Raw genomic sequence first — 16,376 nt, 5'->3', positions numbered from 1 at the left:
ACTCCTATAACAGCGTAATAGCGAAAGCCGGTGGAAAAGCCCACGTGCGTCCTTTTCCATTTGCCTCGGAATTGGTGGGTCTTGCCACGGAAGCACAGCTTTAGCTAACCACAAAGAGGAAATCAGCCCCCAACGACTCTCAAAGGATTGACATCATAAAAGGAATGGGCAAGTTAATCCTCCGTCTTTCTCTCCAAACAAAAAGCTGCAGCGTGAATGAACTTGAGTGACTTTTATATTTCCATCGAACAATACATTATCCCCTAGACAACGATAGAGCTATTTCTTATTGATTATTATTATACCCGGGCTTTTAGATTTAGTATTGATGACGTATATTATCTGTATATTTGCATTGATATTATTTTTGTGTATTTTTATCAATACTGTTAAAATAGTACCATCAGACTTCAACGGACCTCCCTATCTTTGCTGGTAAGTGCCCCAGTTACGGGGTACGTAACAACTGTAATTGCCGGCAAGAAAATGAATCTCAGGGCTGCATGTGGTGACGTATCTGCGGTAAGAAATTTACTTTGAACTTTCAATTAAACCTCAATTTTCAAAACTTTAAAATACAGATGCAACCTGCTTCATTTTTTTCCTCACATGTCAAGCCTATCAGTCCAGAAATCCATCTGGTGAACTTCTGTTGCAGTCCTCTATTGACAATATACCCATTCTCAGGTAGGTCAATCAAACTATAGACAATATTCCCCATGCAGTTTCACCAGGTCACTAGACATGCAGAAAAAGACAGCTCTGGTCTTGTACTCAAATATATTTGCAAGTGAAGCCAACATATTATTTGCCTTGCTAATTGCTTGCTGTATCTAATTGCCAAGCTCCCAAATCATCATCTTTGAACACCATGCTCTTCTGCAGCTGCCAATTACTCCAGCGCCTTCAGCATCGTCTCCTTTGAACCTGACAAAAAACTTCATCCATTCTGGTCACTCTGCTGAAAAACCTTGTCCGAGAACCCATGGTAAGTACTTACACTTCAGCTAGTGACGGCTTCTGTCTTTATCTTCTTTCTTTTGCTTTATAATAGTGCAAACATCACCCTCAGTCAAAGATCATTACTTCAATACTTTACTCTTTGCAGTAACTTACAATGTCTTTATATAGTTAAAAATTACTGCAATAGTGAAACGTAGGATACAGTATGTCTTCATTCATCTGAGCAGATGGAGCTTAGGAAAGCTGAAGCTTTCCATCATGTATGATAGAAACTGGAAGGTTACGTAGGAGGGATGGGTTAGATTGATCTTAAGGTTCTGTGTTGTTTATTTGGTTCTGTTGCCGTTTGCGCTATTTGTTTTACTTTTGCGAATGGGGCAGATGCTATTCTTTGAACGGTTTCCATGGTTTTCTTTGTTTCATGGCTGTCTGTGGGGAAGACGAATCTCAGGGTTGTACACTACATACATACCTTGATAACTAATGTGTTTTGAATCGTTGAAGACTGTCACACCCTTGTGGGATGAATGCTCTACAGGTCTATACAGGGAAAAGGCCACTATCCTCAAGACAAAGAATTTGCATCTATGGGATGTAGAAGCAACCACTGCAATCTAATCCTATTGCCAGCAGGTAATAGAATCGTCATCATGAAATAGATACAATAAAACTGTAGCACCCATTTGCACACTATGGAATTTGAAGCCATACACCGGGTGAGGTTAACCAACGTTAAGAGAAACTGAAAGAAAGCCCATCTCACCTCCCGCTGAGCCAGTTTCTGCTTATCTGCTTGCTTGACCTTTGGACTATTTGCTAGTAGATGTCTCAATTTAACATAACTCTTCCACAGCTTCTGGTACCTGAAAAGAAAATAAATTTCAATATTCAATTCAGCTAATCATAATCCTTCTGCTAAACATAAACAGACTGTAACTTGAGGGAGCACATGATAGTATGTTTCAAAAATTCATCATTTTGGATTGAGTCAGAGATATTAACCTTGAAAAGATTAGATTGGAGTGCCACGGTAGTGTAGCATTTAGCACGATGCTATTACAGCTTGGGGCCATTGGAGTTCGGAGTTCAATCCCAGCATCCTCTGTAAGAAAACCCGTCGCCATGGAATCCACAGGTTTCTCCAAGTACTCTGGTCTTCTCCCACAACCCAAAGATATACCAGGTAGGTTAACTGGGCATGGTAAACTGTCCCATGATTAGGTTAGGGTTAATTCAGGGATTGCTGGACAGTGTGGTGTATCTCTAAATGAATAAAAATTAAAAAAAGCAATGATGCCTTATGTGCTTACAGACAGAAAGCTGTTGCCCAGGTATCCAATACAACAGCCAAGGCTGATGTGTCCACTACATGCTGAAGGTGCAGTGCCTGATTGTTGGTAAACTCTGAAAGAATGGAAGTCTAAGACCAAACTTTAATTTGCTATCAGGCCATTTTAATATCCGAACTGCAAGCCCAACCTTTGTTCAGAGAAGTGAGGTGCTTTGAGCACTATATCCGAAGGACCCAATGAAGGCTGCCAGAGACACAAGAGACTACAGATGCTAGAAGATGGAGAACAAACAATCTGATGCTAGAACTTAGTGGTCAGGCAGCAATAGGACTACACCCAAAACATCAACAAATCCTTTCCTCCCACAGATGTCTCTCACCCCGCTGAGTTCTTCCGGCAGATGTTTGTTGCTATGGTAAATAACAGTTTTGCTGGCCAGGAACAAAGAAACTTGTCGATGTAGAAATGAGGTCTACATTGTCTAAGGGTCTGATAAGGACAGGCAAAGATTCCCAGAGTGAGATAAATTTTTGTACAGTCCCTGATGTCAGGAGAACTAAATTTCAGAAGATTATACAAGAGAAGAAATTTATGCCATATTCAGCAATCAAATTCCTTCAACAGTATTTCCGCAAATGGAAACAGCGAAACCAGAAGCTATATAAGATGGTTATATACTAATATTAGATTAGTATAAGATGGTTAACAAAAATCAAAAGAATGAATCATTTTCAGTCAGAACACTATCAGGTTATGGAACTCACCACCTCAGTAAACAGTACAGACAGATAATATGGCTGCTAGATCAACAGAGGAGGGAGATGAGATCACTCAATTAATACAATTTCCAGAATGGACAGCAAAAAAAAAACCAGTTAATAGAGCAACTGGTGATTGGAAATAAAATGCTGCAGTAAAGCCCACAGCATATGAAAGAAAAAGAATGGCCATTATCTTCTCTCCAAACCTGAGCACTTGGATAAATTCATAACTTACCAGGCAATAGATTGGGAGCTGGTAAGTGGGATAGGCATGAACAGCTCTTCCACTGGCCAACATGGAAGTGATGGGCTGAATGGTATGCACGTTCTAGGATTTCAGCTCAATGACAGGCTCCTACTGTACTCAAATCTCAAAATCTGTCAACGTCGGGCACTTAAAACGGAAACGAGACGTACAAATGAACTGGATGAACTCTGCAGGTCGGGCAGCATCCGTTGAAAGAAGCAGTCAACGTTTCGGATACAGACCCTTCATCCTTTTTTGTACGTCTTGATTTGACCACAGCATCTGCAGTGTACTTTGTGTTTACTTAAAACAGAAAATTGCTTCCTTAACACAACTAAAGCATTCCTCCAGCTTTACACGATAAAAACCTACTGACATTTGAGAATGCTCAGAATCATGATCTGAAATCATAAATGCAGTTACATACTTCAAATGAGTAGCTTCTTCTTAGCACAGGGCAGTCAGAGTGTTTTGTTCCAAGCCAGGCAAAATCAAATAAAAGTCAAACATCAAAGTTTGTTTCAGTTTGAACAGTTCCGTTCAGAATCTGTCTGTAGCTATTGCATCACTAAAGCAGGAATACTAAGAATTTATCGTTTCCTTGTATATTACCATAGGCAGTCCCTTGGGGCAGAGCAAAAATATTGTCTATTGGAGAAACTTTATGGATGAGATATCATCTGTGGAGGTAAATGGATTATCAACATTTTCAGTCATGACCTTATAATCCCTTTGCCTCCACAGATGCTGCCTGACCTGTTGAGTTCCTCCATTACATTTGTCTTTTTGCACCAGATCCCAGCATCTGCAGTCTCTAGTATCTTCCTTGACTGACTGTGGATGATTTGCATCCAGTCTTCTTCTACGTGTTCTAAGGTGTCTAAGGAGATCATCTTGGGACCTGCAGATTCTGCCACAGGTAGAGCAGGAGGTTACTACCCATTAACAACCAGGTTCTTGAACAAAAGGGGATAACCACACTCATCTATATAGACACTCCCGCAGCCAGTGATCTCACTTGTTATTTCATGCTCTTGTTAGTTATTGTTATTTATTTATATTTGCATTTGAACAGCTTGTTGTTTTCCAAGCTTTTGCTCTTTCATTGATCCTGTTTGCAGTTACTATTCTATAGATTTGCTTAGTAGGCCCACAGGAGAAAGAATCTCAGGGTTGTATGTGGTGAGATGTATGTACTCTGAGAATAAATATTACTTTGAACTTTTAAACTTCGAGGTGGCTGCCAAGGTAGCGGATATGTCTTCCACTGTTTTTAAAGTGTGTTCTCCCAACGAATGGGTTGAATGTCATCATGAATGCTTCTCCATTCTGAGCAGTCATTGGGCCAAGGACACCCAGTTATGAAGACGCTACAATTTTTTTCAAAGTCTTTGAGAACACACCCTTAACTTGCCTTTCTTGCTCTGCTCCTCTGGCAGTCTCTTGTGTCTGGTAGACCATGCTGGGTTTGCTACCTTGATCATCATCCTTCATACACTAAGTTTTATGCACCATTATTTCTTGCAGTTTTCAAAACTGCAATACCCTGAAGCTACAACCAGATTCATTCTTCCAAATTCCATACATACTCTTCACCTATAATTGTACCTTCAATCAACCTTCAGGCAACTTACAGAGAAGAATTCCAGGGAGGAATCTCACAATTTCCATAATAGCACAGCAGCTGCAACAAGATTACGTTCACAATAATGTAGCGCCACTAATGACCTACAAATGCAGTTTCACCTCCATATCTAGTTCAGCTCTAAAAGCAACCATTGAAAACAAAATCTACAGGGAATTTAATGCCAGACTTTTTTAGTAGGACACATTCAGTTATCAGTGGGGAGCACTTTGTGGATATATTAGTTTGACTTCTTTCTGGAAGTTGAAACTGCACGCAAGCTACAGTGTGTTCTGCTATATTTACATAGAACGCTGAACAAAAAAAATACACAGCGTTAGCATCAGTACGATTGGCAGCACCCAAATATTTGACTTGGAAGGCTATTTGTTCAAGTTCCAACCCAGGGACTGGAGTAAAAAATTAAACGCGGATACTCTACTGCAGTAACAAGGAGGCATGAACTTTCAGTACATGCCAGATGCTAAAGCAAAGCTTACATCTGTTTACTTAGGTGAACATCTCTGAGAAAGGCAAGAACTTCTCCCCAGCATCGTGATCAATAATTACCCCTCCATCAACATTACTAAATCAGGTAATCTGGTCATTGCTCTTTTTGGGGAAAACAGAATCTGCACAAAATGGCTGCTTTAGTTCGGCATAGCTGCAACTCAAAGCCCTGTGAGAGGATTTGGAAAACTTTAAAAGGAAGTGAAGTGCAAAATATTCCTTTTACTGCACAAAAGTGAACACAGGAGCAGGTCAGCACCTGGAGTGACTGGCTTCCCATTAGCAACATACACACACTAAGTGCTGGAGGAACTCAGCAGGTCGGGCAGCATCCGTAACAGTCAACGTTTCAGGCCAAGGTGCTGCATCAGCACTCGGAAAGAAGGGGGCAGAAGCCAGAATAAGGAAGGGGTTAGGGAAGGAGTAGATGACAGGAGATGATAGGTAAAACTGTTTATTATTAACTCATTTTGGGTTCACAGGTAAACCCAAAGCTCCTGTGTACCTCCAGTTGACACCATTTAACTCAACGAATTGAAAAACCACCATGTTCTCCAATTGAGTGCAAGACAGACCCATGTTTGGTAGTTTGGGTGTAAAGACATACTGGTTTAATTCAGGAATTTCCTTATTCTAAACTACCATAAATTCCGGACTATAAGCCGCTACTTTTTTCCCACCCTTTGAACACTGTGGCAACACTGCGGCCTATACTACGGTGCGGCTAATGCATGGTTTTTTTTCATGCCACCAAAAACATTTTGCCTCGTAACAGTAGACCAATAAAATTGATGAGTAGTTCACAGAGGTCCAATGAAATTGTACGATAAATCAAGTGCACTTTCACAATTAAATTATTGTAAATCAGTTATTTGTATTCACCCTCATCAACATGGAAAACACTCGAAGAAAAGCATATGATGCAGCTTTTAAGTTAAAGGCGATCAATCTGGCGGTTGAAGAAGGAAATCGAGCTGCTGCACATAATCTTGGCATAAATGAATCGATGGTGAGACGGTGGAGACGCCAGCGTGAAGAACTGAGTCAATGCAAAAAGACGACAAAAGCTTTCAGAGGTAATCATAGCAGATGGCCCGAACTTGAAAACTTTCTTGAAGACTGGGTTAACACACAGAGAGCAGGCGGCCGCGGTGTTTCCACCGTGCAGATCAGACTGAAGGCTAAAGCAATCGCCACCAAAATGAAAATCAAAGATTTTAGAGGTGGGCCATCGTGGTGTTTTAGATTTATGAGACGAAAAGGCCTGTCCGTCAGGGTACACACGACTCTGTGTCAGCAGCTCCCTCCCGACCACGAGGAATAACTTGCTAACTTCCACACATTCACTCAAACAAAGATAGCGGAGAATTCCATCGGGCCAGATGATATCATAAATACGGATGAAGTACCTTTGACGTTTGACCTGCCTCTCACTCGGACTGTTAATAAAAAAGGTGACTCATCCATCACACTGAAAACAAGTGGCCATGAGAGAACGCACTTTACTTGTGTTCTGAGCTGCACAGCATCCGGACTAAAGCTTCCACTGATGGTGATTTTTTAAGCGGCTGACAATGAAAGTTCAGTGAAAGCTGCCATCAAGAGTACAAACTCAATTCCAGCTGTGATTCCTGGGGGCACCACGAAGTACTTGCAGCCACTGGACATCAGCGTGAACCGGGCATTTAAAGTGGCGCTGCGCGTTGAGTGGGAGGCTTGGATGACGAGCGGCGAGAAATCCTTTACCAAAACAGGACGCATGCGAAGAGCATCTTTAACTCAAGTCTGCCAGTGGATCTTAAATGCGTGGAGCCGTGTCACAACATCCACCATCACCAGCGGGTTTCGAAAGGCTGGACTGCTGCGTGATGAAGAGGACCGCGTGCGCTCAAGTGAGAGCGACAACGAAGAGACTGAAGTGAGTGACGAGATCCTGAGGTTTTATTCAATTCGGACACTGAAGAAGAGGACTTTGATGGTTTTAGTGCGCAGGAGGAAGATGAAGAAGGCGATCAATAACTTTTCCTGGTAGGCTGCAGTACATATATTTTTTTTACCAGTCGTTAGGAGATATTGGAATGTTGTTTGTGCACTGTTCAGTAAAAAAGTATACGCAACATAATTTGTGTGTTACCGATACGTATGTATACTTAAAAGTAGCTGTGTTACAGACACTGTTCGAAAAAAAGCATTTGCAATATGTATTTGTTTATGTTACCATACGGATTTAATTAAAAGTTAAAAAATCCTCACGTGTAATATCTTTCTGTGTAAATATCTCATATTACAAAGTGGGACACCTGCGGCTTAAAATCCGGTGCGGCTTGTACAAGTACAAAATTGATTTTCTTTCTAAAATTAGAGCGTGCGGCTTTTAATCAGGTGCGCTCTGTAGTCCGGAATCTACGGTAACTGCTGGGCTGAAAAGCCTCTTTCTATATGGTATGACTCTAACTGAGACTGGAGGAAAACCAGCTGCAATCCCACTGCATCCAGGAACAAATATTTCCCCTTGTGGTCGTAGAAAAATTATGTGTTTCCTCATCCCAGAGTCTGTACCTCACTGCTACTTGGAACTGGTTGAGCAGAAAGTGTATGTGGTTGGGGAGGGTCAGGATCTAGAAAGTCTGCCACATTTCTTATCAAGGTGCAGAAAAACAGATTTCATTGATGTCAAAAGTTAATGGATAAGGAGATGAGGCAGAGATGACAGTGACAGACCGGAACATCTGACTTAACAATCACATATTGCAGGAGTAAATGCTTAAACCAATCCAATGGTAGCCAAATATGCAGCATGACATCAAGAATACAAAATCATGTCTACCTGCTGATGGAGACATCCCTGAATTTTTCATTGTAATGCAGAATCCTCTGCCCTTTTATTGACAGGCAGGCCCCTATATTCAACAATCCAATTCCATCAATATTTCTCAAAATAACTGAATAGCTAAATAGAAGGAGGCCCTTAGCTGAGTTAAACCCAGAAAGGAAACAGGCCCTTGGCTCAGACTAGTTTTCTCGAGTCAGTGAGTAAATCTGATGCACCTTCCTATATAACAGCCTGTCCAGACACAGGCATTCTGGGTAATCAGTTTAATTAAGTTAAGATCTTCTCACTTTGATTTAAACAATAGATAAGCTGAAGCTGCAGTACGGGCCACAACTGCTTCTATTCCTTATATTTTTTAGCGGCTAGAATTCAGAAGCATTTTTAGACTGTCAAAGAGCAATATTAATTGGTTTATTATTGTTTCGCCAATCGAGGTGCAGCGAAAATCTTCGAGGTGCGTGTCATCTATTCAGATAATTTTATCTCATCCGTACAAGGTAGTACGAAGGGGAAAGCAGTAACTGAATACAAAATAAAACATGAGTTTTAGAGAAAACGCAATGCAGGCCAACAGAAGGGTTGTATGGCCATGACGATGAAGTGACCAGAGCTCAACTTGTTGTACTAGAGGACCATTCAACAGTCTTATAACAGAAGGTGGAAGTCGTCCTTGAGCCTAGTGGTACATGCTTTCAGGCTTTTTGTTTCTTCTAGCCAATGCGAGGGGTGGCAGGAGAGAGAATGCCCTAGATAATAGGGGTCTTGGACTATGTCGGCTGCCCTACTGAGCCAGTGAGATGTAATGAATTTTAAAGCCTTATTTTAAATTTCTTGAGGGAATTACAAAACACATGCATTTTTTTTTAAAGGAGGTCTATTTTGATAAGCAACAATTAGTACATATAAAGATAGGGACAAATCTGACCAGTAAAGTGGAAAGTAATAAAAAGGCCATTTTGCACAATTAGTAATGACTGGTCTGTTCAAAGAGAAAATTAGAAATAATTAAAGTGAGTATTTCAGATGAAATCACAGCCAATGAGAACGTGAAATAAATTCATTCATTTAATTACAGGGCATGATAAATAAGAATTCTGTCAAAAGTAATGGTCTGTATTTTACAGCAGTAATGACACTGAAACTATTGGCATTGCCTCCATCAGTTCATGAAGCTGGCAGTAAATGAGATAGTGTAACATAGGAGTTCAGGGGTGGCATCAAATGACACAGTCTCTCCTCCATAAGACCATAAGATACAGAAGCAGAAGTAGGCCATTCAGCCCACTGAGCCTAGTCCACCATTTAATCATGACCTGATCCAATTCTTCCAGTCATCCCCACTCCCCTGCTTTCACCCCATACCCTTAGATGGTCTGGCTAATCAAGAACCCCAGGACCTGAGGAAAATCAGAATCAGGTTTAATATCACTGGCATATGCCATAAATTTTGTTGTTTTGCAGTAGTTGTGCAGTGCAGTCCATATTAATAAAAAACTATACATTGTGGCGACCCACTTTCTGCACAGGCGAACCCGCTCACAAATAGCCAGCGCACGAGGGGAGACTTTGGTAATGCATCTCTGACGTCATTTCCGCCCAGAGAGGGCGGGCGCTAGGGATTAAATCCCAGCGCCGTGAAGTTTGAATAAACTAGTCTCGAAACAACTTACCGACTGCGTGTCGTCTCTAGCTCCGTATGTGGTACATCGCTACATTGGTGACCCCGACGGTCCAAACGGGATTTGGACCAAAGATGACCGACTCTTTTTCTGTTCATGCAGCTTTGCTAAAACTGCCGACTTTCTGGATGCTGCAACCACGCATGTGGTTTAGCCAAGCAGAAGCCCAGTTCCAGATTCGGCAGATATCCTCTGATTCCACGCGTTACTACCACGTGGTGAGCGCCCTTGACCAGGAGACAGCCACCCAGCTTGCGGATTTCATACAGTCGCCCCCGGAAGAAGGCAAATATGAAGCTTTCAAAGCGCTGCTCATTGGGACCTTTGGCCTCTCACCGCGTGAGCGGGGTGCCCGCCTGCTTCACCTGGACGGTTTGGGAGGCAGACTGCCATCAGCATTGATGAACGAGATGCTGACACTGGCTGACGGACACAAGCCCTGCCTCATGTTCGAGCAAGCGTTCCTAGAGCAACTGCCTGGGCAGAAGTGCTGTGGAAAGCCAAGAGGGAGAGCGTGGTGTCCGTCGGTCAGATTACCAGGCCACACGCCCAACAGCAGACCAGACCAGGCCCGGCAGGGAGGGCGCACACAGCACAGAGGCAGGAGTGAGGAGGCCAGTGAACAGTGGTGTTTCTACCACCAGCGGTGGGGCACAGAAGCCTGCCATTGTCGCCCGCCCTGCAAGGGCCAGGGCCAGGGCCAGCTGCCACTAATGACTATGGCAGCTGGCTACCAGGACAGCCTCTTGTACGTCTGGGACAAACAGTCGGGATGCTGCTTCTTGGTCGACACCGGAGCGAAAATCGGCGTCTTGCCCCCGACGAAGTATGACACCCACAACAGGAAGCCAGGACTCACCCTGAGGGCCGCAAACGGCAGCACAATACGGACCTACGGCAACCACACAGTGCAGCTGCAGTTCGGCGCCAGCCGGTTCACGTGGGACTTCACACTGGCTGCCGTGGCCCAACCACTCCTGGGGTCTTCTTGTGAACTCACAGCCTGCTGGTTGACATGCAAGGGAAAAGACTGGTACATGCCGAGACATTCCAGACATTCTCCCTGGGTGAAGCCAAGTTGCCGGCCCCACACCTGGACTCCATCACGCTGTCGGACAACGAATTCACCAGAATCCTGGCGGACTTTCCATCGATTCTGGCACCGCAGTTCACGGCAGCCATGCCCAGACACGGGGTTCAGCACCACATCCCGACCACCACCCCTCCACACCCGCGCACAAAGGCTCCCCCCGGAAAAGCTCCGCCTCGCGAAGGAGGAGTTCAAGAGGATGGAGGAATTGGAAATCGTACGGAGGTCCGACAGCCCATGGGGCCTCCCCCCACACATGATGCCCAAAGTAGCTGGGGGTTGGAGACCTTGCGGCGGCTACCGTAGACTGAACGAGGCTACCACTCCAGACCGCTACCCCGTGCCGCACATACAGGACTTTGCAGCAAACCTGCACAGGGCAAGAATATTTTCCAAAGTAGACCTCGTCCGGGGATACCATCAAATCCCAGTGCACCCTGATGACATCCCCAAAACAGCACTTATCACCTCGTTCAGCCTGTTCGAGTTCCTCCGAATGCCGTTCGGCCTGAAGAATGCCGCACAGACGTTCCAGCGGCTAATGGATGCAGTGGGACGTGACCTGGATTTTGCGTTCATCTATTTGGATGACATCCTTATAGCCAGCAGTAGTCGCCAGGAGCATCTGTCCCACCTCCACCAGCTCTACTCCCGCCTGAGTGATTTCGGCCTCACGATCAACCCGGCCAAAGGCCAGTTCGGTCTTGATACCATCGACTTCCTGGGCCACAGGATTACCAAAGACGGGGCAACACCTCTGTCCACCAAGGTAGACGCGATCCGCCACTTTGCCCGGCCCAACAAGGTCAAAGGCCTGTAGGAGTTTGTTGGTATGGTGAACTTCTACCACCGGTTCCTCCCCTCAGCTGCCTGTATCGTGCGCCCTTTGTACACCCTGATGTCGGGTAAAGGCATGGACATTACTTGGGACGAGGAGACTGCGGCCGCTTTCGTTAAAACCAAGAAAGCCTTGGCTGATGCCGCGATGCTGGTGCACCCCAGAACAGACGTTCCAACCGCACTCACGGTGGACGCATCTGACACAGCAGTCGGTGGGGTGCTGGAGCAGCTCATCGAGGGGCGCTGGTGTTCTTCAGCAAACACCTACGACCACTCAAACTCAAGAACAGTGCTTTCAACTAGAGCTGTTAGCACTGTATCTGGCAATCTGGCATTTCAGGTCCACGTTCACGGACCACAAACCATTGACCTTCGCGTTCACAAAGGTGTCTGATCCCTGGTCGGCTCGCCAGCAGTGACATCTGTCCTACATCTCTGAGTACACGACGGACATCCAGAATGTCTTGGGAAAGGACAACGTCGTGGCGGACGCATTCTCCAGACCAGCTGTCCAGGCCCTGACCCTGGGGGTGGACTATGCAGCACTGGAGAAGGTGCAGCAGGCAGACGACGAGATGCCCAGCTACAGGACCACAGTCTCGGGTTTGCAGCTGCAGGACTTTCTCGTAGGCCCAGGTGAGAGGACCCTCCTGTGTGACGTGGCTACCGGCCAACCTCGCCCCATCGTCCCGGCAGCCTGGAGGCGGCGAGTTTTTGACTCCATACACGGTTTGGCACACCCATCTATCAGGACAACCGTCCGGCTGGTCTCCAGCAAGTTCGCATGGCACGGACTTCGCAAGCAGGTCAGTGAATGGGCCAGAACGTGTGCACAGTGCCAAACAGCCAAGGTGCAGTGGCACACTAAAGCCCCGCCGCAGCAGTTTGAACCCACCCACCGGAAGTTTGACCACATTCATGTGGATATTGTGGGCCCCCTACCAGTGTCCCAAGGAGTGCGGTACCTCCTAACGATGTTAGACCGGTTCACGAGGTGGCCAGAGATGGTCCCGCTCACCCACACATCTGCCGATTCCTACGCCTGAGTACTGATCGCAACCTGGGTAGCACGTTTCAGGGTACCGGCCCACATTACCTCTGACAGGGGCGCCCAGTTCACCTCCAGCCTGTGGTCGGCTGTGGCCAGCCTGTTGGGAACGCAGCTACACCACACAACTGCCTACCACCCACAGTCGAACGGACTGGTGGAACGCTTCCACCGTCACTTGAAGTCGGCTCTCATGGCCTGCCTGAGAGGACCTAACTGGGTGGACGAGCTTCCCTGGGTCCTGCTTGGAATTCGCACAGTGCCCAAAGAGGATCTGCACGCCTCGTCGGCCAAGTTGGTGTACGGCACACCCCTGGCCGTCCTGGGAGAGTTCATATCAGCCCCAAGGGGGCAAGAGGAAGAACCCTCAGCGAAAGGCTCGGCAACCTGGCTTCACAGCACAGACAGACCCCGACCCATGTACCCAAAGACCTGCAGAACTGTAAGTTTGTGTTTGTACGAAGGGGCGGACGCTGGGCACCGCTACAGCGGCCGTACGAGGGGTCATTCAGGGTGATCAACAACAACGGGTCCACGTACGTTCTGGACATTGGGGGGAAAGAGGAGGTTCTCACGGTGGACCGACTCAAACCAGCCCATGTGGACTTGGCGCAGCCGGTCGAGGTTCAGGCACCGCGGCGCAGAGGCAGACCTCCCAAACAGAGGCTGATCCAGACTGTGGAAATTGGGGGGGGGGGGGTTATGTGGCGACCCACTTTCTGCGCAGTTGAACCGGCTCACAAATAGCCAGCGCGCGGTGGCAGACTTTGGTAATGCACCTCTGATGTCATTTACACCCGGAGAGGGCGGGCGCTAGGGATTAAATGCCAGCGCCGCGAAGTTTGAATAAACTAGTCTCGAAATGACTTACTCTCGAAACGTGTCGTCTCTAGCTCTGTATGTGCTACATCGCTACAACATCAAAATAATAATATATATTTAAAGAAAATAAATAAGAACTGCAAAAGAGAGCAAAAAAAAAGTACAGAGACAAATTACATAGGTTCATTTGAACTGACAAAAATTTAATCCTACCAGGTACCTCATGTTTTATTATGTGATGTCAGTGGTCATTATGGTGGTCAACTCTTGCTTAGCAACATAGAGGGTCTTAAGTCTACATACAAGTTTTAAAAATGTATTTTGTTAATTCCCTAACATAAACATGCCAAAGAAAGATTTTAATTTAATAGAGCCTCTGATTGGTTTTTCACCTGGCACCTACCAGCCTTCTCCTTCCCACCCTCCCCCCAACTTCTTTATATAACCATGTAACCATAACCATATAACAATCACAGCACGGAAACAGGCCATCTCGACCCTCCTAGTCCGTGCCGAAATCTTAATCTCACCTAGTCCCACCTACCCGCACTCAGCCCATAACCCTCCACTCCTTTCCTGTCCATATACCTATCCAATTTTACCTTAAATGACACAACTGAACTGGCCTCTACTACTTCTACAGGAAGCTCATTCCATACAGCTATCACTCTCTGAGTAAAGAAATACCCCCTCGTGTTTCCCTTAAACTTCTGCCTCCTAACTCTCAAATCATGTCCTCTTGTTTGAATCTACCCTACTCTCAATGGAAACAGCCTATTCACGTCAACTCTATCTATCCCTCTCAAAATTTTAAATACCTCGATCAAATCCCCCCTCAACCTTCTACGCTCCAATGAATAGAGACCTAACTTGTTCAACCTTTCTCTGTAACTTAAGTGCTGAAACCCAGGTAACATCCTAGTAAATCGTCTCTGCACTCTCACTAATTTATTGATATCTTTCCTATAATTCGGTGAACAGAACTGTACACAATATTCCAAATTTGGCCTTACCAATGCCTTGTACAATTTTAACATTACATCCCAACTTGTGTACTCAATGCTTTGATTTATAAAGGCCAGCATTCCAAAAGCCTTCTTCACCATCCTATCTACATGAGACTCCACCTTCAGGGAACTATGCACTGTTATTCCTAGATCTCTCTGTTCCTCTGCATTCCTCAATGCCCTACCATTTACCCTGTATGTTCTATTTGGATTATTCCTGCCAAAATGTAGAACCTCACACTTTTCAGCATTAAACTCCATCTGCCAACGTTCAGCCCATTCTTCTAACCGGCATAAATCTCCCTGCAAGCTTTGAAAACCCACCTCATTATCCACAACACCTCCTACCTTAGTATCATCGGCATACTTACTAATCCAATTTACCACCCCATCATCCAGATCATTTACGTATATTACAAACAACATTGGGCCCAAAACAGATCCCTGAGGCACCCCGCTAGTCACCGGCCTCCATCCCGATAAACAATTATCCACCACTACTCTCTGGCATCTCCCATCTAGCCACTGTTGAATCCATTTTATTACTCCAGCATTAATACCTAACGACTGAACTAACTAACTAACTAACCTTCCATGTGGAACTTTGTCAAAGGCTTTGCTGAAGTCCATATAGACTACATCCACTGCCTTACCCTCGTCAACATTCCTCATAACTTCTTCAAAAAGTTCAATAAGGTTTGTCAAACATGACCTTCCACGCACAAATCCATGCTGGCTACTCCTAATCAGATCCTGTCTATCCAGATAAATACTAATACTATCTCTAAGAATACTTTCCATTAATTTACCCACCACTGATGTCAAACTGACAGGTCTATAATTGCTAGGCTTACTTCTAGAACCCTTTTTAAACAATGGAACCACATGAGCAATACGCCAATCCTCCGGCACAATCCCCGTTTCTAATGACATCTTAAAGATCTCCGTCAGAGCTCCTGCTATTTCTACACAAACTTCCCTCAAGGTCCTGGGGAATATCCTGTCAGGACCCAGAGATTTATCCACTTTTAAATTTCTTAAAAGCGCCAGTACTTCCACCTCTTTAATTGTCATAGGTTCCATAACTTCCCTACTTGTTTCCCACACCTTACACAATTCAATATCCTTCTCCTTAGTGAATACCGAAGAGAAGAAATTGTTCAAAATCTCTCCCATCTCCTTCGGCTCCACACATTGCTGACCACTTAGATTCTCTAAGGGGCCAATTTTATCCCTCACTATCCTCTTGCTCTTAACATAACTGTAGAAACCTTTCGGATTTACTTTCACCTTATTTGCCAAACCAACCTCGTATCCTCTTTTAGCTTTTCTAATCTCTTTCTTAAGATTCCTTTTACATTCTTTGTATTCCTCGAGCAATTCCTTTACTCCATGCTGCCTATTTCTATTGTAGACATCCCTCTTTTTCCAAACCAAATTTCTAATATCCCTTGAAAACCATGGTGCTTTCAAACCTTTAACCTTTCCTTTCAACCTAACAGGAACATAAAGATTCTGTACCCTCATAATTTCACCCTTAAATGACCTCCATTTCTCTATTACATTCTTCCCATAAAACAACTTGACCCAATCCACTCTCTCTAAATCTCTTTGCATCTCCTCAAAGTTAGCCTTTCTCCAATCAAAAATCTCAACTCTA

At 44.9% G+C, this 16,376-nt stretch overlaps 1 protein-coding gene across 1 annotated transcript in view; it reads right to left on the bottom strand.

Annotated features, from left to right (window-relative positions):
• Window positions 1-16,376, bottom strand: part of drosha (drosha ribonuclease III) — a 177,703-nt gene that overhangs the window by 108,141 nt on the left and 53,186 nt on the right. The window contains exon 15 of the mRNA XM_059945237.1: window positions 1,727-1,826. Within this exon, the coding sequence (XP_059801220.1) occupies window positions 1,727-1,826 (100 nt within the window). The remainder of the gene's footprint in view (window positions 1-1,726; window positions 1,827-16,376) is intronic.

Source organism: Hypanus sabinus, chromosome 20 (assembly GCF_030144855.1).
Source record: "Hypanus sabinus isolate sHypSab1 chromosome 20, sHypSab1.hap1, whole genome shotgun sequence".
In the NCBI taxonomy this organism is placed as follows: domain Eukaryota; kingdom Metazoa; phylum Chordata; class Chondrichthyes; order Myliobatiformes; family Dasyatidae; genus Hypanus; species Hypanus sabinus.
This window is presented reverse-complemented; position numbering and strand designations above follow the sequence as displayed.